Source organism: Mastomys coucha, unplaced genomic scaffold (genome assembly GCF_008632895.1).
Source record: "Mastomys coucha isolate ucsf_1 unplaced genomic scaffold, UCSF_Mcou_1 pScaffold1, whole genome shotgun sequence".
Taxonomy (NCBI): Eukaryota; Metazoa; Chordata; class Mammalia; order Rodentia; family Muridae; genus Mastomys; species Mastomys coucha.
In genome coordinates this window covers 15,492,968-15,513,864 of record NW_022196891.1, presented here as the reverse complement: position 1 = coordinate 15,513,864, position 20,897 = coordinate 15,492,968, and the positions used below count along the sequence as shown (strand labels likewise).

The following is a 20,897-nucleotide window of genomic DNA, read 5'->3' as shown; positions in this document are numbered from 1 at the left end:
ATGCATGCGTGTGAGTGCATTCATGTGTGTGCTTGTGTGCATGCATGTGTGTGCATGTGTGCATACATGCATATGTGTGAGTGCTCCTGCGTGCGTGGGTGTGTGTGTGTGTGTGTACTCGAGTGTGTTTTCGAGGTAGCTGTTGATATCTTCTTCTGTTGTTTCCCATCTTGTTTTTTGAGACATGGTATCTCTCTCTGAGCACAGAGCTCGTCCATTCAGCTACCAAGCCTCAGGGATCTGCCTATCCCTGCTTCCCCAGTGCTGGGGTTATGGGCAGTGCTTTTTCTTTTCTTTTTTTTTAAAGTAGCTTATGTGGAAACCAACCCCAAATCCCTCCACTTGTGTGTCAATCACTTTACTGACTGAGCCATCTCTCTAGTCCCATGTCTTGATTTTGAGGTAAAGAAGGGCTTTCCTGACATTTGGAAAAATGTCATAAGCAACTAGATGCTGCCCTTGACCTCTGTCCCACTGACCCAGAGTCTACCTGTGTCACTCTCAGCACACAACGAAAGCTAAGTTCAGAAAGCACCCAGGAGATAACTGGGAGCTGCAGGGGAAGGGGGGTGCTTGGAACAACCGTCTCTCTCTCTCACTTCATTTATTTTGCTTACTATGACACTTAAAAATTATTATTTATTTTGTGTGTGTACATGTGTGTACATGTATGTGAGTGTATGTGTATGTGCGTATGTACATGTGTGTGAGTGTGTGTAAAGGCCAACAAGAGACCCTGTCTTTAAAAGTAAAAGTTCCTGAGACACAGTACCCAAGGCTGTCCTCTGATCTGCATAGGAACACACACGCTTGCACATGCATTCACACATGGATGCATGAATGCATGCACGCATGCAAACTCATCTATCTATTGCCTACACGAATTGATAGCTCGGGGCTCAGAGAGCTACCCTCTGTTTTAAAGTTCAGGCAACTTAAATTAACTTCAGTGTCTAACTGGGGTTGTCTGGTCTTGGAAGACTGGTAACTTTTCCTGGGTCTGGTAGCCCTTTTGCCATGACCCTCCCAAGGCTCTGTTGCTTCTGACCAGGCGCTCTGCCTCACCCTGTAGACTTGGAATGGAGAGTCTTGTTCTAGGCCTTTGTCCCCTCCCCTGGTGGCTCACTACCAGCTGTTTTTGACCTTTGTGCCTCAGCTATGAGTCTTTTCTGTGGTCACCACCGATATTTTGGTTTCCTACCCACCTCTTGTCTAGCTTCGAATCTCTGTTCCAAAGGGTGGTTCTACAAGGCAGGGCCAGTAACCACATCTAATTCCAACTCTGTTAACTCCTCTCCTTGTAGGGCTTGCAAATACCAGGAGGTGGGTGTGTGTGTGTGTGTGCTGGAATTCGCTCTCCTGCTTGCTTCCCTGGCTGCCCCTTCCCATCCACGACACCTCCTATACTCTAGAGAGATTTAAGCTTTGTGTGGCTATGAGTTTGTCCGGCACTGCAAACCGTTTAACCTACTGTGATTGAAGCCTTGGCAATTACATTTTAATTGAGACATGGACTGCTTAAGCAGACACAAGACAGCCACAGTGACTGCTAATTAATTTTCTTCCAAATTGACAACATTTAATAATTATTCTCCATGACAGTGTGCTATGTGTCTATAGCCTTCCTGGCCCTGGTTCCTGCCAGTGGCACCCATTCAGGTGAAGTTAGCTGGTGGTGGTCTCAATTGTGGTTCTGCCTTGCTGCCAAGTGAGATAATCCCTTCAGGCGCTTGAAGGAGCCTGGCCTCGCTTTGGGTCATGCTCTGTCCAGGTCTCACCTGCCCCCTTCCAGCTCTCAGATTTCGAGAGGAGCTCTGAGAGATCTTGGAGGGGGGGGGAGGAGGAGTCTGCAGAGACTGAGGACTGAGCTGAGGGGCCAGTATCCTGGCAGCTGAACCCTCTAGGGAGGCCAAAAGAGGGAGTCGAGTGAGGGACAGGCCCAGCTCAGGTTTGGACCATTTCTGGGCCAACCTGTGTGTGGAGGGATGGAGTGGGCATGGGAGACTTCACAGGTGGTGAGACAGCCAGGACTTCTTGAGCTGTAAGCCCTCCTCTCCCAGGTGGGCACTCCTGAGGGAACCCTGTTGTGCCACTGCCCTAATAGTGAGCCATGGTTGTTTCTGAAGGGTATGTATCTACAGGAGAGAAACCCGTGTGACTGTATAATTTTTTGTTACTGTGACAAAATGTTTGGCAGAAACAGCTTCCGGAAGGAGGAATTTATTTTGGCTCACAGTTGGAGAGTGTAGTTGGTTGTGCAGGAGAAGGCGTGGTAGAGGGAGTGTGAAGCAACTACCCCCCCCCACTATGTCTACGCTCAAATCTGAGAGAGATAGAGGGAGAGCGGGGGCAGGGGGGGATGGATGCTGGTGATCAGCTCTCTCTATTTCCCAAGTCTGGAACCCAGGTCCTGTAATGAAGCTGTCTATCTTTGGGTATCTTCCCTCCTCACTTAACCCAGTCTCTAGAAATTCCCTTGAAGGCAGGCATAAGTGTTTGTTCCCTAGTGAGCACAGGGAACTCGCAAACTTGCCACTTTTAACCATCACAGTGGCCTCGAGCGGGAATTGAGTGTGCTATGGTGGGTGTGAGTGAATCCATGATTGTGAACAGCCGTGTGAATAGAGAAGTACATGTAAGTATGATCCCAGTGCATGCTAGCATGCATGATTGTGGGTGTGTACTTGGGAGGGAACCTTAGTGAGTCTGATCGAAACAGGCATGGAGTTTCAGGAGTGGGCAGGATGGCATGGGAGATGTGGCTTGCATCTGTATTGCCTGGGCCAGGAGTGGATGTGGGGAATGGCGTGTAGACCCACTGGGTGTTCTCACTGTTCTGCTTGTGTTTCCATTTCCTATTTTTGTGTTTCTGTGTGTCATGTATATGTATGTATGAATGTTTTGTATGTGGTGTGGGTGGAGGCCAAGGTTGATGTCGGAAATCATCCTCTATTGATCTTCTGTCTTATTCAAAACTCAGGCAAACCCAGAGCTTGCCCATATGACCAGTCTTGTTAGGCAACTTGCTCTGTAGAATCCCTGGTCTTCCATGCTTTGGGGCTAGAATTCTAGGTAAGCCACGTGCAACCAACATTTATGTAGACTCTAAACATGTTTACCGAGTCCCTCATTCTTGTGCAGCAAGCACTTTAATCACTGGGCCATCTCCCCTACAACTTCTACTGAACCTCTTGTACTTTCCTGAATGGGGCTAAGGTCAGTTTAGAGGCCAGGAGGCCATACCCACATGTGCCCAGATCATTGGAGTCTTGGCCGACATTTCCTCTAGGATATACAGTTTGGGGAGACAGTGGTTTGTGGCCCATGGGCTTCTAATACCCAAGACTTGACCAGTGAAGCTGCACATCTGGAGGATAGGCTATGAGAACCCAAGCCAGCGTGGGGTACAGTACAAAGCCCAGGGCGGGGAAGACAGAGAATCTATGGAGTGCGACAGTTGCAAGGGTCTGCATCCCCAGCTGGTAGATGTAGGGCTCAGTCATAGTGGCATTGAACTTAGATGGGCAGACTGGCAGTTGGGAGGAGTGGGGCTTGTTGGTAGAAAGTACTAAGTGCAGAAGATCCACTGCCACCCCCCGTGGCCCTCCTGTGGCCTCGTAACCTCCAGAACTCCTGGCCACAAGTGTCAGGGATACCCTGGCGTGGGATAACTGGGGCAGTGCCTTGCCCACCTCTGTTTACTGAGAGGAACAGCTGATTCTTTCTCTTTGGTGGCTCTCTGGCAGCCCAGGACTGGCGGTTAAGACTCCTTATAGGTTCTTCCTTGCCTGTGACTCAAAACTCCCCTCCTCCCCCCTCCTCATTCAGTCCCCGAGGCCCATGCTATCACCCACACAGCCAGAGAAGCTAATTAGGGGAGCTGAGAGGGCGATCTGCCAGGTTCCCAGGGCAGGTGACGTAGGGCTGAGCCAAGCTCTGCATTCTGTGACAGACATGTAAACAGCGTGCTCTGGCTGGCTCGGTGCTGTCTGTGGGACAGGTGGGGGAAACCTCGGAGTCTGCTCCAAGCTCCTCTGTAGGAACGGTGAATCACTTCAGGAGCCATCTCCCTTGTTTAATGGATGGACCGCAGGGTGAGGGGTGTGCCCGGGTAGCCAGGCAGGTGGTTGGCTGGAAAGCCTAGTGCTGCTCGCTGCAGGCATGCAGGGCCTCTTCGGTTTGCACGAGCTGTGACGGGGATATCAACCTGGTTGGCTTGGGGAGACAGAGGCCTTGTGAATAACTACCTGTGGTTTAAAAGTTATTTTTAGTTACATGGTGTGTGTGTGTGTGTGTGGTGTGCATGTGTGTGTGGTGTGCATGTGTGTGTGTGTGGTGTGCATGTGCGTGTGTGTGTCCCTGTGTCTGTGTGTGCGTGTGTGTGTGTCTGTGTGTGTGTGCATGTGCCTGTGTGTGTGTCTGTGCCTCTGTGTGTGTGCATGCATGTGCATGTGTGCGTGTGTGTGTCTGTGTGTGCGTGTGTGCGTGTGCGTGTGTGTGTGCCACCATACACATGTTGTAATCAGAAGAGACCCTGCTGGAGTCAGTTCATCCCTTCCACAGAGTGGATTCTGGAGATTGAACTTAGACGTGAGCCACTTCCCCGGGCGTGCTCCTGAGTTTGCCACTGAAGTGCTGGGTGGAGCTCGAAGCATTTCAGGCTGGATTCACCCTACTAATGTCCTTGCCTGGTGGACTCAGGTAGAAATGTGTGAGGTGAGGGGAGAGGGTAGGTTAGAGGCCTCAGGAGCCAGGCTGTTGACTCTCATGTAGCCCAGGCTAGCTTCAAACTACCTTTGTAACTAGGATGACCTTGATCTATAGATCCTTCTGCCTCTACCTCCCCATGCTAGGGTCAATCACAGGCACAAGCCACCATGTCTGCTTGATGTAATGCTGGGGATTGGATTCAGGGCTTTGTGCATGCTAGGTGGGTGCTCTGTTAACTGAGCCAAACCCCTAGCCCCTGATGCTCGAACACACTGTATGAGCACAGTGGGACTGTGGCGTCCGTGGTTTGATCCTGGTTTCTCTGCTTCAGCCCTGGAAACTGCAAGGGGTTGAACCAAGAGGAAGCAAGGTCTCTTCAGTGTGCAAGAGAAACTGGGAAATGGCAGCCATTGCCAGTGGGGTCTGTGCCTAATGTGCCTTCATTTTCTCTGCCCTACCAGAGGATGTGGACTCTCCTGGTTGACATTCATAGAGGGCTTTCCCTACGAGGCCCACCGTATTCCTTGTTCAAGGTACTCTTTACAGAGGGAAACTGAGGCACACCAATGCCCAGCTTGGGTTAGAGATGTATTAGTAACTTGGGCTAGGGATGTATTCATAGTTGGTAGAGTGCTTGTCTATCATGCAAGATGTCCCGGGTTTTATTCTCAGTGTGGCATGAACTGAACGTGGTGGTGCGCACCTGTTATCACAACCCTTTAGATGCAGAGGCAGGAGGATCAGACGTTCGAGGTCTTCCTTGGCTACGGAGCAAATTTGAGGACCCTTTCTGAAAGGAAGGTAGGGGAAGGAAGAAAACAACTTGCCCTAGGGCACACAGCCCATTAGAAAGATGAGTACACTTATCTCTGCTCAGGGAGCCTGGGCGGCTAAGCCTGGCTGCTGACTGATGACTGTGAGGACTGCCTGCCTTCTTTTTCAAACCTAGGGAAGAGGAGGTTGGAACTCGTGTGTGTGTGTGTGTGTGTGTGTGTGTGTGTGTGTGTTTGGAGCCACCTAGGCATCCTGTGTGTATGCGCATGTGTGTGTGTGTGTGTGTGCGCGCGCGCGCGTGTACACATGCATGTCTGTGTATATGTGTCATTGGTGTTTATGTTTATAGAATTGGGAAGGAAAACAGCTTGCTCATCCTTCTGCAGCATAGACATCACTCATGGTGAAGGAATGTGAGTTCCCTGCAGGTTGGTTCTTGGTAAAAGCGTAAACATCCCTGGTCTCTGTTTCTAGAAGGCATGGATCCTTCAGCTCTTGCTTAACAGGTCTTTCTGGAAAGGGAAGCATAATGTGAATCCACAGAAACACAGACATAAAGCTGATGTGATGAGGTAGAAGCACACACACAGACACACACACATGCACATACACACACATACACACACACAGACACACAGACGTACACAGACACACACACATACAAACACACAGACACACACACAGACACACACACACAGACACACACACAGACACACACACAGACAGACATACATGCACATACGCACATGCACAGACACACACACACACACTCACATACGCACATGTACAGACACACGCACACACAGACAGACACACACAGACACAGACACACACACACATGCACATGCACATTCGCACATGCACAGACACACACACACACGCACACACGCACTTAGTTTGTATTTTGATGCTGGAAAGTGATTCTGAATACATATGGAGGCCAAGAAGGTATGTGATGGCTGATCCTAGCGTGGGATGACCCCTCTCTTCCTGCCTGGCGAGCACATAGCTACCTCCCAGAGGAAGTGCTGTCCTAGCACTCGCTAAGAAGCAGGAAAGATGGAACATAATGAAAAAGAGGCAGAGACAGGAAGAGACAAAGAGGAAGGGAGACACCAGCAGCAGTTTGGAGGGCAGCCTGTTTGGGGGACTGCTACCTACTTAGCCATAAAAAACAAACAAGCAAACAAACCCCCCAGCAGGCCTGAGAGTCAAATCTGTTATCAGTGCCCCTTGCTAAGTGGCAAGGCCAGGTCCAGGCCTCTCTGCCTGGCCCTGGGTAAGCTGTCCCCCACTGTCCCAAGAGTTGGATGCCCCTCTCCTGGTCCAGGCCTTCCATTACCTGACCGTCTCCACGAGCCACTTCCCTCCATCACATCCATTACCTTCTCAGGGTTTAGACACTGCAGTGAGGTCTGTACAGACACAGGTCTGTAAACTCCCAGAGAGCAGCCGTACGACAGTTCAGGTCCACACCGTGTAAGCGACACGTTGAATGCATCATTTCTGGTTTCATATTCTTCTATGGCTCCCGAGGACCTTCAGGCAGAGTGTAGGCGTGTAGGACACATGCAAGCAGATCCTCTTTGAGACCAGACGAGGAAGCTGGATTCTCTTGGCACAGGAGCTCGGAAGCCTCATGAAATGGGTGCTGTTAACGGAACCCAGGTCATCTGCAAGAAGGGGGGTGCTCTTAGGGGTCGGGCTGTCTCTCCAGCTCTGCTCCCTCCAATCACACCCCCTCCTGGGCCTTCAGAATCCAGTCTAGACTCTGGCTGTCTGGGCACTTCCTGGGCCCTGCTCCCCTCCCCCTACCCCCCACCGCCCCTTGTTTTCTCCTCTGGGTCATGCAGGCCTCTTGTCATTGCACTGTTACCAGGTGAGGATCCGGGGCCAAGAATCATCTAACGGGCTTTTCTGGCTCTTGTGCCCCCCCAACAAAGAATTGGACCAGGAACGCATGGGTAGTGGTAGAAATAGAGGTGGTTTACTGGAAGAGAGAGCTCGTCCAGCCAAGGAAGTAGTAGCTATGAAAGGTTAGAGGCTTGGTGGTGCCGGTCATTATGGTGTGGATCTGTATGGATCGCTTGCATAGTCCTCACCTTCTCCTCCGCTTGTATACCTTGGTAATGGGGAGAAGGGTCTGGTCTTTTTCTGTGTCACTGATGTTTTTAAATACTAATATGAGTGTGTGTCAGAGACAGAGAGGTCATTTTCTGGTGTCGCTTCTTACCCGAGACATCTCTATCTTGTGTGTGTGTTTGTATGTTTTGTTTTGTTTTTGCCAGTCTCGGTGGCAGGGAACTTGATTTGGCAAGGCTGGTTGGCCAGTCCATCCCAGGCATTCTCTTGTACACCTCCAGGCCTGCCTGTCTTCACAGTAGGTTTGGGGAATTGAACTCATGTCCTCGCGGTTGGGAAGCAGGAGCTTTTACTAATTTGAGCCATCCCCCAGGGGATGGGGCTTAAGGCCAGAGGGTCAAAGCACCCAGAGGGACCAAGTATGAATCTAGTAAAAACTTGCAGCCTGGATAGGCGGTGGTGACATGGCCTATACTTTATTTAAAGTTGACGCCATGGTGGGATAGGTGTTCGGACGAGGGGTGTGAGCGTGGGGGCTTGGAGAGTTCATGCTCTGCTCCGCCTTTGTGGTTCTTGGCTGGCCTGACCCGCTCTTTCTTGACATTGTTTATCAAGGGTCCTTTCCTCCTAAGGCTTCTTGCCTAGCCGTCAGCCTTCCTCCTCCGGATCAATACTGGCCTGCCATTCTTTTGCCTCCCCTCATGGAGGCTGGGGCTGAATGCCCCAACATAGCTGCAAGTGCTGCACAGTAGGATTCTGGAATCTTGTGTTATAATGAATCTTGAAGCAGATAAGAACTTTCTTTCCTCACCCTGTTGTTGGGCAGGTGGGCGCCAGGCTGCAGCTGAGCCGTGGGCTGGAGTGGGCATCGGAGTTCCAGGCAGGGACTTCTCAAATAGCTGCCCTGGGACATGACCTGTGGGAGCGAGGGTTGAGTGGGAGGCCAGTGGGGTCCTGAACATGGAGGATGATGGGGCTGGGAAGCCTGGATTGGGCAGGGTCCAGGCTCACCTGGAACTGTATGGCAGGCTGGCCTGGGGTCACAGGTCCTGCCTCCTGGAAGGAGATCCTAGCCAATAAGATCCTGCTAGTTTTATTATAATAAAAAAGATATTCTTGGTAAAGGCAGTGCCTGTGCGGAGGCACCACACTGGCGGTGCCTGTGGGGTGTGGAGAGGCCTCCAGCTTGGCAAGTCAGAGCAGCAGTCGAACTTGGAGATGCCAGGGCCACACACGGACTGAGATTGGGTCTCTTTAGAGCCCTTAGGGGGGAGAGCCCCGCCCTACACCTGCAGTCAGAGATCTCCCAGCCCTGCCCCCTCTGCCCAGTGATCTCAGTCCTGAAAGCCTCGCTGGCGGGACCCTCCCCTTCCACATAGAGTAGGTGGCTTGGATCCTGTCTGCACCCTGCCATGTGCCCAGTTCCTGTTTCCACCTAACTGTGGCCTCGTCCATACTCCCTGGGGCTCTAGCCTGCCCCTCTCACAGTGGGCCTAGGAGTTGGGAGTGGTACCCACCCTGCCAGTCTGGTTTGGGAGATGATGTGGCTGACAGCCGGCTATGCTCTGCATCAGAGGAGAAGCTCTGTCATATTCCTTTTGCACTGAGCTACTGGGGAGCAGGGGAGGGGATAAGATTGAAGGCCATTGTCAACACCTGACTCTAGGGGTTGGAGGGAGAAGGACAAAAGGAATCGGGTCTAGGGATGGCTCGGTCCCAGGCAGCCTCAAATTTTGCCCAGCTGTGCAGTACTATGCTACTGAGATGCTAGTCAAAACGCTTACTGGTGTAACAGCAGTGTGATGGTTACAGGGATAACAAACTGATTTTTTTTTAAAAGATTGGATTAGAGTGTGAAGGAAAGAATTCGTGTCTCGCACTCTAACCCTGGTCAGAAGCATGCAAGTCCTTAGGAATGAGGCTTAGGAACCAAGCCTGCTTCTCTGCACATTCTAGGAGGGACAAGGCAACTGGCCACCAGGGTAGGACCTTTCCCTGTAGCTAGTGCAGAACTCCTGCCGGGAAGGTTCAGCGGCTTCCTCGAGAGACCCTTTGAGAACTGACGGAGGTCACTTGGGTGTTCTCGGTCTGCACAGGCACGCTCCCCAGGCCCTGCAGCCTCTTGTCTCCACCCACTGTGGGTGAGGACCTGGGTCTGGATTTTGCTCCTTAAATGCACAGGGAGGCCTTGCTTTTGTCCTAGACTCTAAAGTACCGTTCCTTAGTATGAATTTCGCCTGGAGAAAACGGCTTTAATAGTTTAAAACCTCTTGGTTGGTTGGTTTTTGTTTTGTGGAGAGGGTCTCTCCACATAGCCCTGGCTATCCTGGAAATTACTATAAAGACCAGGCTGGCTCCTAGTTCCCAGAGATCTGCCTGCTTCTGCCTCTCAAGTGCTGAGATTAAAGATGTGTGCCACCATGCCCAGCAAGCTGCTTGGTTTTTAATTGATAAAGTCACTTTATTTTACATCACAAGAACTACTGTGTGCTCCAGAACACAGTAGGTGCCCCGCAGATATGAAGTGTCTGCACTAAGCATTTTGCATAGTGAAGTCTTACTTCACTACGTGAGTTAGGATTAAGGGAAGGTAAGCATTTTTTTTTTATTAATTTAATTTAATTTTTTTAACTTAATCACTTTTTACATCCCACTCATTGCCCCCCTGCTCCCTTCCGGTCACCTCTTCCCACAATCCTTCCCTCATCCCCCCTCCCTTTCTCCTCTGATTGGATGCCCCCACCCCTCCTCCATAGTGGCTATCCCCCCACTCTGGCATTTCAAGTCTCTCCAAGGCTAGGCGCTTCCTCTCCCACTGAGGTCAGACAAGGCTAGAAGAACATATCCCACTTATAGGCAACAGCTTTTGGGATAGCCCTCATTCCAGTTGTTAGGGATCCTCATGGAGACCTTCTATAAGCTGGCTTCTCCTTGTTAACCTAGTGTCAAGGGCACTGCCCACAACAGACATTACCAGTTAAACACTGCATCTTCCATGGCAGACATTATAAGTTGATGATCACATCAACTTGTAGATGGTCTAGCAGAATAGTTTGATGCTGCCCTCAACACAGCACTCCTCAGAGAGTTGTCAGTGGGGTCATAGAAGCTGAGACCTGCCGCCTGCTCTGCTCTTGTTAGAACTAAGTCTTGAGGTGCTACTAGCAGGAGAAAAGTGTGCTTGCTGTGTGCCCTGAGAACATTCCTGTGTTTAGTTACACTCTGTGTCAGTCATTAAATGTTGACTCAGCCTGTGCCCAGGCAAACAGAAAGAGTAACAGATAAACAAGCGGGGCAGAGGAGCCATCATTTTAGGGGTCGTAGGAACAAGCCAGAAACCCTAGCCTGGCCTGGCATCCCCGACAGAGGAGCCAGCATGACCACTCATAAACAGCTCAAGCTTAGGATGGTATGGGACAGCGAGCTTGGTCCAGGTCTGGAAGTGGGGCCTTGGTGCCGCCAAGGAATGCAAGCTGTGTTCCCGTAGCGTACCACCGTGGTACACTGATGTCCTTGGTCCTTGTGTACCACCGTGGTATGCTGATGTCCTTGGTCCTTGCTGCTCAGCTTGTTGGCAGCTGAAGGAGCCTCGGTCTGTTCCTGACATCTTTGTGGCCTGCCCCTCTGCTGACAATTGTCCCAAAGAATCTGCTTTCTCTTCCCAGGGCAGAGGCCAGCTTCAGAAATGCAAAACATTGCCTTAGCCCATCAGCCTGTCTAGGTTGGGCAGGCAGGCAACACCGTGTGTCCTTGTTTGTTGCAGATGTGGCCTCATAGTGTGGTACCAGGGAGAGACTGTGGCCCCTTGGGGATCAAGCCTGGAGAGGAAGGGAACTAACAGGGTGGGGTGGGATGGGAGGTTGGGATCTAGGAAGGTTCGATCTTAGAAAATCCTCCGGTACTGTGTTGTATGCTCAGGCACTAGCTGGGGAAACTGAGGCTGGTGCATTGTCAGAAGGGGCCTCGGTAGAACTCTGCTATCCAGCCCCAGACAGAGTCTCTCCCGTGGCTGTGGGGACTCTGCCTGCCCAGCTAGAGAGAAAGGCTCGGCTCCTCTGTTTTACAGACAGGGAGATTGAGATTCGGGCTTTGTCCAAATGCGTGCTCCATCTCTGGTGTCCACAGTCACTGTCCCTCCTGTAATGGTGTCACCTGCTTGCCTGGGCTCTTGGACTGTGGATTAGCTACCCTGGGTGTAGGGTTCTGGGTCCTGAAGTCCAGGGTGTTAGTGGGACAGAGAGTCTGAATGATCAGGTGAGGAAGCCCAGGAGGGCCAAGACAGGAAGTGGAAACGGCCAGTGTTCCCAGAGAATACACAAGGAGTAGGAGACAGTGGAGGCTGGGATGTTTTCTAGAGCCTGAGCCAGAAGTCCTACCTGCAGCCTTTGGGAAGAAGGAAGCTTCTCTGATGCTCCCCTCGGGAAGGAGCCTACCCATCAGGCCCTTGGGGCCCAAGCCCTGCCCAGCCAGTCAGTGAATTAGGGTTAATTACCACTTTTCCTAACACCAGCTCTCTTAGCCCAGGGGCCTTGCAAATCCAGGAGCTTTTGTACTTGGAGAAAGAAATTCAGGGGGCTAGAAAGGGGCAGGTGCATTGCCTTGGGGCTGGTTTTTGCTTGATGTGGCTGTGACCTGCTGCCACGGGTCATTTTGCAACGAGCAGGTTTCTGGGCAAAGCTTGAGCTGAGGGGTCCATAAGCCAGGCTGCCGGGGCGGCTGTGGAAGCGCTACCTAAGGGTATCACAGGACTGCTTGTGCTTCTCCGGTGTCTGGCTTAGCCAGAGCCCTGCTTGCTTTGACACTCCCAGCCTTGGCAACGTGGGATGGATTCTTTTTGACCTGCTGCCTTGCTAGCTCCCCTTCCACTCCAGCAGTGTCCACGGTTTAAATCACTTGACAACGAAACCAAGTAGGGATGGGCATGTGTGCACAAAGCCCTAGGTTGGATCCCTAGCGCCGCACAAGTGAGGCATGGCATGGTGGTGCTCTTGGGAGGTGGAGGAAGGAGAATCCGAAGTTCAAGATCAGCCTGGGTTGCATAGTGACTTCCAGGCCAACCTGAGCTACATGAGTCTTTAAGAAAGAAACATACCGAGAAGGTGTCCTACTGATGAGATGGCTCATTAGATCAAAGCACTTGCCACCAAGCCCTGATGATCTGAGTTCAATTCCTGGAGCCTATAATGGTCAGAGAGAAACCGACCCCATAAGTCGTCCTCGGACTTCCACCGATGTGCATGGGTGTGCACATACACTAAATAAATGCATGTAGAACATGTCTACAGTCAAGGCAGGGTAGGTTTTTCACTAGCTCTTGCATATATATCTGTCTGATATATATATATATGCCTGTCTGATCTCTGTGTCTTTGCACATGCATTGTGGGTGCATGAGTGCATGTGTGTGTAACATATGACAACATATGTGATGGGTAAATGCAGTAGCCCTGTTTGTGTTACATGAGACCATGAGTGCATGAACATGTATGTATGTGTGTGTGTATGGCTGTGTGCTTGCACACACAGATACCTTTGCATGCAAACAGTGCAGCGTATGTCACATATGCTATGCACATGCATTCCCATGTGCTCATGCGTGTAAGTCGGGGCATGCACACTTGCCTGACTGAGATCAGAAGGGATGTGAGTGTGCCAGGGCCTGCGCTGGCTGCGTTGGCTGGGAGGCCAGGTCCTGCCTCTCTCCTGGAGGCTGACTTAACCCAGGAAGCGCTCATGTGTGTGACTCACACACCAAAGGAGTTCAAAGCAGCCAGGTGCTGGGAGGTCTCTGGGAGTCCAGGCTTCAGGGTGAGCTCCTCATTCTGATTATCAGTGTATCCATGCCAGTCCTGGAGGGCTCCTTCCCCTGGCCTGTGCTGTGATCCTTGTAACACCTGGTGTGATTATCATTCACCGGCGAGCCATAGATGATGGAATGGAAAGTGTGGCTCATGAAAGATCCCACTTTCCATCAAGTGCAGCAGCTGCACAGGCACCATGCTTGTGAGATGGTAACACTTGGGTTCTCTCACTGCACATCAAGTGCAGGGTCGGAGGCACAGCGTCTCCCCAAGCCGGAAGCCACGGTAGGTATTCAGTGCCGTGGAGGATAGTGGTAATGGGTTCATAATACTGTTCATCTGTAGAGGAGACACCATTTCCTGTTCTCTCCTTCAGCCACGAGGGTCCCAAGTATCAAACTCAGGTCCTCAGGCTTCATGGGAAGGCTTTCCCACATGGACTCACTTTTTTTTTTCTGGCTCTAATGAAATATTTAATCCATAAAGTCTTGTTTAAGTGTTGCTTAGAAATTTCTTGGAGACCGACAGAGATTGATAGACACTTCCCTCACCGTCCTGTGCATGCTCACAGGACCCTTGAAGAGCTTTCCTGTTCTGTTCTTTGTGAGACAGGATCTTTGCATATGCCCCAGGCTGACCATGAAGGCTTTGGATCCATGCCTGGGTTTACAGACATGTTCTGGCTAAGTCCAGCTAAGACACTCGTGGAGTGTCTTTAGAATGCAGAGAGCTGGGGAGATAGCTTAGTTGGCAAACTGCTTGCCACACAAATGTAAGGGCCTTGGTTTGGATTCCCAGCGTCGCCTAGAGAGGCACAGCACAGCAGCACACCTCTATAATCTGAAACCAGGCAGGGGATCCCTGGGTCCCACTCACCTACAGTCAGTTTATCCAAATCTGTGAGCACCAGGTTCAGTGAGAGACCCTATTTCAAAGTCATCATCTCTCTCAAACCATAGAGCGACTGAAGGCATCAATGTTGACATATGGCCTCCACACGCATTGCCCCCCCCACACACCTGTGAATACACGCCAACATATACACAGTGTTGCACGTTTTCTTTGCACGTTTCATGGCTTCTCCAGTCCTATGTCTGGATGAGAGATCTCACAGAAAAGCCCCGGAGGACCTGAGACCTGGGGTAAAATCTCTAATGGAAAGGGACTCCTCCCCAGAGCAGGCCCAGGCTCCCCTTGGTGTAGCAGATTCCTGTGGAATGTGCGAGCATTTCCAGAGCTGTAAAAGAAAGTGGGGGTTGACTGTCCTCCCCTGGAGTGTCCTGTGGCTCTCAGACCCTTCTTTGAAGAAGCTTTTGTGTGTTGCCTGTGGGAATCAACCCACATTGACACTCACTCACCCAGCCAGGACCTGCGAAGCCATGCCCAGACCCCTCCCCGCTGTTCCCAGGTGGTGGGGGATGGGGTCGCACAAGGACTGCAGGTGCAGTGGTGACTAGCTGCCCCCAGGAGTGAAAGTATCTGCTTGGGACCCAGGGTGCCTGGTGTTTACCCAGAAATTGAGCTAATCCCACTAATTCCTGTGAATTATGAAGACTCTCAGCTCTGTCTCCTGCCTTCCTCTCCTGTGGCAGAGGTAAGGGGAGGGTGCGTGGTGGCATTGACTTGGCACGGTGTGGAGGGGCGCCCCCTGAGTCTCAGGTAATTCTGTGTGCAGCTGTTCCTTTTATTCTGCTGTCACAGCATGAGTGCTGAAGCCCCCTGACAATTCTGGCGCTCAAGCCCACATGGGCCTTTTCTCTGGGTGGCTGTCCCCGCCCCCCGACCCCCCCAGGGCTTCTAGGTGGCATGTCAGCAGAAGACCAAACTGCGTGCCTTGCTCTGCCGTCTCTGGAGAGTGGCCTCGGGCCGCTCATACAGAATCCTGAGGTTACTTCTGAGTGAAATTGGGGGGTTCCCGGGTTGCTCCCACTTGTCAGGGTAAGGACAGAGGGGGCTGAGCTGCCGCTGCTGTCAGTACCTGGGAGTAAGGGAACAAAAGAGGTTCCTTTCTCACCGCTCTCACTCTCTTCTCTTCTACCTCCTCCCCCCACTCTTTAGATCTCCAGACCCATGTCAACAGGGTCTGGTCCTCTTGCCAGAAAGATAAGGGATGCCCAGGGAGTAGGCCTCTCCCTCTGCTAGAGGCTTAAGTGGACCAGAACCCAGCAGGAGGAGCTCCAGATGATTGGGGATTTAAGAATGTTTGCCGCCCTTTCAAAGGAGTTCAGTTCCCAGGCAATATGGCCATGCCAGGAAGCCTGTAACTCCAGCTACAAGGGGTCTTATGCCTCTGGCCTCTGAGGACACCTACATGCATCCTGTGCGACACCTGTGCATAAACATAATTTAAAATATTAAAAGTAAAGCGGTAAAAAGGATCCAGCAAGATAAGAGGAGCTCCAGCCTCGGGGAGAGGGAGCAGGCCAATTGCGTTTATTGATTGATTGATTGATTGATTGATTGATTGGGTCTCTCTATATAGGGAGTATACCAATTACATCCATCCATCTATCTATCTATCTATCTATCTATCTATCTATCTATCTATCTATCTATCTATCTACCAATCTACCTACCTACCTACCTACCTACCTACCTACCTACCTACCTATCTATCTATCTATCTATCTATCTATCTATCTATCTATCTACCAATCTACCTACCAATCTACCTACCTACCTACCTAGAGACAGGGTCTCTCTGTGTAGTCCTCCTGGAACCTAGATTCACAGAGACTGGCCTGCTTCTGCCTCCGGAGGGTTGGGGTTAAAGACAGACACCACGAATCCTTGCTTTACTGGTCAGTCTTGATCAGTAACCCAGTGGGATTTAGAATTACCTAGGAGACAGTGGGCATATCTGTGAGAACATGCTGATGTGGAGTGTGAGGTAGACTCGTAATCTGGCTGATGTAGGGCTCCGACCGTGGACTGTCCAGTGCAGGGGGCTTCCTGGGGAAGATGATATCTTAATGGGGTTTTACAGGCAAAGGTGAAGTGTGTTCTTGGAGCGGCACCACTGGCCGTTGGGCTGCTTGCTCCTGAGTGTAGCGATGATAGATAGTCATCTATAAGGGAAGTGAGTGGCAACCTAAGGGCAGCTGATAGGGTGGTGCCAGGCTAAGGGACAGTGCAAGAAGAGGAGGCTTCAGCAGGTGGCTGGTGACCATTCTGATAGCAGAACCCCATGGTAACAGATTTTGTTGTTGTTGTTGTTGTTGTTGTTGTTATTGTATGGACGTGGCTTACATGCAGTGGCATGTACGTGCTGTTGTATGGGCGTGGCTTACATGCGGTGGCATGCACGTGCTGTCTGACTTCCTGTAGCCAGTTCTCTCCGCCCACCTTTATACGGGATTTCTTTGAATAAACTCAGACTGTTGCCCTTGTGCAGCAAGATCCCTTGACCTGCTGAGCCACACCGCTGGATTTTTAAAGTTAGCTCAAGCCAGGCCCAATGCTATGTACTTACAATACTAGCATTGAGGAATCAGAGGCAGGAGGAGCAGAGGCTCAAGGTCATCCTTGGATACAAAGTGAGCTTTAGGCTAGCCTGGGCTATGGGAACCCTGGTAGCAGCAGTTCTTGTGATGACCCCCAACCATAAAATTGTTTTCATTGCTACTTCATAACTGTAATTTCCCTGCTGTTATGAATCATAATTCAATATGTTTTCCAATGATCTTAGATGACCCCATGAAAGCATCCTTCCACTCCCAAATGGGTCCAACAAATGATGACAGTTAGTGATATGAATATTGAACGAATGAATGAACATCCATTATGAGTCAGCCAATGAAGGAAGGGCAGAGGCAAGGCGACCGGTCTGGGGCCGTTCTTGGAGAAGTCTGTTTTATCTTTTTTTTTTTTTTTTTTTTTTTTTTTTGGTTTTTTTGAGACAGGGTTTCTCTGTGTAGCCCTGGCTGTCCTGGAACTCACTCTGTAGACCAGGCTGGCCTTGAACTCAGAAATCCGCCTGCTTCTGCCTCCCAAGTGCTGGGATTATAAGCATGCACCACCACTGCCTGGCTTTTATTTCTGTTTTTTCCTAGACTTTGGGCTCTCTGTTCCGGTTTCATTTCTCTGGGTCAGGTGGTTCTCTGCTCCCTCCTGGATGCTCTCATCATTAAGAACTTGTTGATGGTATTTTTTTTTAATCCAGGTTTAAAAAAAATTGAACAAACTAAAATGTTCAGCTGTTGTCCTTGTGGCCGTTCAGCATCAGACCTGTTGATTCTCAGGATGACTATGTCAAAATCATCTAAGCCTTCCCTTCCGGGGTTAAGAGACTGAGTGTGAACACCGTGCTGTGGGCCCATGTGGTGTGAACCTGGGTTGGTGTTCCCTGGCTGGGTTTGGGTGCCATGTCGTGGCTGAATGTCTTTGTCCTTTCCTCCAGGGTCCGCCACCCAAGAGTATGAGCCTCTGAGATGGAGACTTCGGCCCCAGCCCCTGCACTGGAGAAGAAAGAAGCCAAGAGCAGTCTCTTGGAGGACAGCAGCTTCCCTGACCCAGGGAAAAAGGCCTGTCCTCTGGTGGTGGCCGCAGCAGCCGCAGCTGTGGCTGCTCAAGGAGGTACACTTTTCTGTTTTGCATGCTCACAGCTCACGGGGTGGGTGAGAGCAGCAGGGGTGTTTTTCACGAGGTCATTAGGATTTAATGAGTGCGCTGGCCCCTGTCATCTGGGAAGCATGCTGGGTTTATGGAGGGAGGGCAGCTCCTCGGCCCCAGGATCCCAGTCCCCAAAGAAGGTGGCTTGCAGCTTTCTTTGGAGAGCTGGCTGTCCCAGTCTGGTGGCTGCTGTGGCCTGAGTAGGGAGAGGAGGAACGGGGGAGAGTTGTACTGGGGCAGCTGCCTGGGCATCCTGGGGTGTGTTCAGCTGGCACCAGGGAGATGAATCCCGAGACCTTCTTGCCTCTTGCCCGCTGAGGACTATTTCAGAATGTAATCGTCTGCCAATGCCTGCTGGCTGTAATTAGAGGGTCAGGTATGGAATTTACTATCTTAGGTGGATTTCTGGCCAACTTAATTACAACAGAAGGGACTCCACGAGCCTCAGTCTCTCATTTCACTGTCCCTAAGAGAGATGTTCTCCGGTTTCCACGGTCCGTGCCAGCATCCTGGCTGGGTAGTTTGGCGGGAAGGTGAGACCTCCCTTGTCACTGGGCTGTCCATCTGGAGGCCACACAACTATTGTGTGTCAGAGCGAAGAAACAGATTTATTTTCTACCCCTTTTAATTTAAACACACTAGTTGTGCTCTGATGCCTTCTTGCCCAGGCCAAATTCTTGCCCAGGGGCTGTGTTCAAGGGAAGAGCTTAGTTTGTTACTCTCCACCCCTGAGCGAGGCTGCGTATATGGTCTACGGACTAAGCTTGGAGTAGCATCAGGGGCTGGAACTCCGTGAGACGGGGCCACCCTTGAGTTACTTACCCAGGTTGTTGACACTGCATTGATTTTTCTTCCCTCCCCATGATTCTAAGTTGAAAATAACTGTCAAGTCCTCAGTGGGAGATGCGAGGTCAGCCTTGATCACCTCTGGGATCCCGGTCTGAGTCTGTGGACCTGGTGTGGAGGCTTAACTCTTAGGTCAGGAAAGAGGAGCCACAGCCCAACAGGTCATCCAGCCAGGGAGGTATAAATGGAGGCACAGTGCAGTAGAGTGAATTCCTGGGCAGTGAAGGTCCTCAGATTTCCTCCCCACTCCGTTCTCTGAGGCTGAGCGAGTTGCCAGGAGCTATCTCCCACCTGTCCTGAGGGATACACCCTGATTTGGCCTTCCTCTCTCAAAAAAAGCAGAGGCATTCCCTGCCCTGTCACAACAACAGAGAGTAGACTTAGGCAGTAATTAGACAGTAATTAGGACATGATTGAGGGGAAAGGGGCCCTGTGGCACTGTTGAAGCCAGGGACAGCAAATGCTTGAGGGGCTTTCTGCTGGGAAAGGGGGTGAAGCGTGGAGCACAGGCACTCCAGAGGAGCACCAGCCCCACACTATGCCCACGCCATGCCCTCTCAAATGCCCTTCCTTAGGGAGCTTGGCTGATGTGAGTGAGGTTCAGCACAGCAGACATTTGTCACATAAGCAGGTGGTTTATGGCCCGCGGAGGTCTCAGGCCAGGCGCATGCACTAAAGAGCCAGGGAGACCCAGGAATGTCTTCTTCCATTGAAGTGTGCAGTACCTGCTCCCTGAACAACTAATCTGGAAAGGTGTCCAGGAGTCTGGGAAGAGTGGCTATGTCTGTGTGTTGAAAGGGACACATGGGATCTGTCTCTACTGAAGGTGGGCTAAAGAGGAGGGGCGAGGAAGCCCAGTGGTGCAACCCAAAGGATATTGCTGGGACATGACTTCGGTTAGCTGCGGCCCTTAAGATCTTAAAACCAAGTTGGCAAGATGCCTCTCCAGGGTAACGGTGCTTGCTAAGTCAGAGTCCATCACTGGGACCCACGTGGTAGAAAGCGAAAACCAGCTCCTGCAGGTGGCCATCGGACCCTCATACATGCATACATGTGTCCCCTTAAATAAGTGTAATTAACTTATTTATTAATTTATTTATTATTTTGTCACTCTGTGACGGAGACAAAAACACCTCTTGTGCTTAGACCCCCAAAGGGCCAGGATACCCCAGACCACTGGTTCTCAATCTGTAGGTCATGGCCCTTTGCCGGGAGGTGTGGGGTGGTGTTGAATGACCCCTTCAAGGGGATCACGTATCAGATATCCTGCATATCAATTATTCACACTATGATTCATAACAGTAGCAAAATTGAAGTTACGAAATAGTAATAAAAGTAATTTTATGGTTGGGGGTCGCCACAACATGAGGAAATGAATTAAAGGGTTACAGCACTGGGAAGGTTGAGACCCGCTGATCTGTAGCAGCAGAATTGGGCTAACTCCCCGGGAGTGTGCTCGATGTCAGGAGATGACCGTAAGAAGCAGGAGCCAGTCCTTGGTAGTTGCCATGGACTTGTGTAGGGTAAAGATGTCTAGGTTCCTCTCTGGGCCTGGCCAAGTTTCAGTGTGGGGGCCCAGCAGGCGGGTGGCAAGCCCATCTCCAAACATAAGCCGCGTAGGGAGGCACGTATGGTCAATAAAGAGTGCAGCCACAGAGGGTAGCTCGTGCGAGCCAGCCACATTTGCCTAGCCTCTGAGGCGGTCCGCTCACGCCGCTCTCAGCTTGCAACCATATGTGCGTATCTGTTGTGAGAATACATGGGACACAAAGGCCCCGGGGATGGAAAGTGCTGCAGGTGGGGGTGGTGCTATAGCCCATATGCTAATCTGAAGAAATACGTGGTATGTGTCTGTATACAGGGCCTCAGGTGCATGATGAGCTGCAGGTGTATGCGGGGCCACTGGTGTGTCCTGGACTGCGGGTGTATAGAGGGGGGGTTGCAGGAATATGCTAGACGGAACGTGCGTGTGTGCTCACAACAGGTGCATACGGAGCTGCAGGTGCATGCCAGGCTACAGGTGTCTGACTCTCAGTGTGTGGGCCGCAGGTGTGGGCTAGGCTGCAGGTGTGGG

General features: G+C 51.2%; 1 protein-coding gene across 1 annotated transcript in view; it reads left to right on the top strand.

The window, feature by feature from the left end:
• The window catches only part of Gli2 (GLI family zinc finger 2), a 225,992-nt gene that overhangs the window by 32,320 nt on the left and 172,775 nt on the right, over window positions 1–20,897 (top strand). The window contains exon 2 of the mRNA XM_031380382.1: window positions 17,766–17,941. Coding sequence (XP_031236242.1) covers window positions 17,797–17,941 — 145 coding nt within the window. The 5' untranslated portion in view covers window positions 17,766–17,796. The remainder of the gene's footprint in view (window positions 1–17,765; window positions 17,942–20,897) is intronic.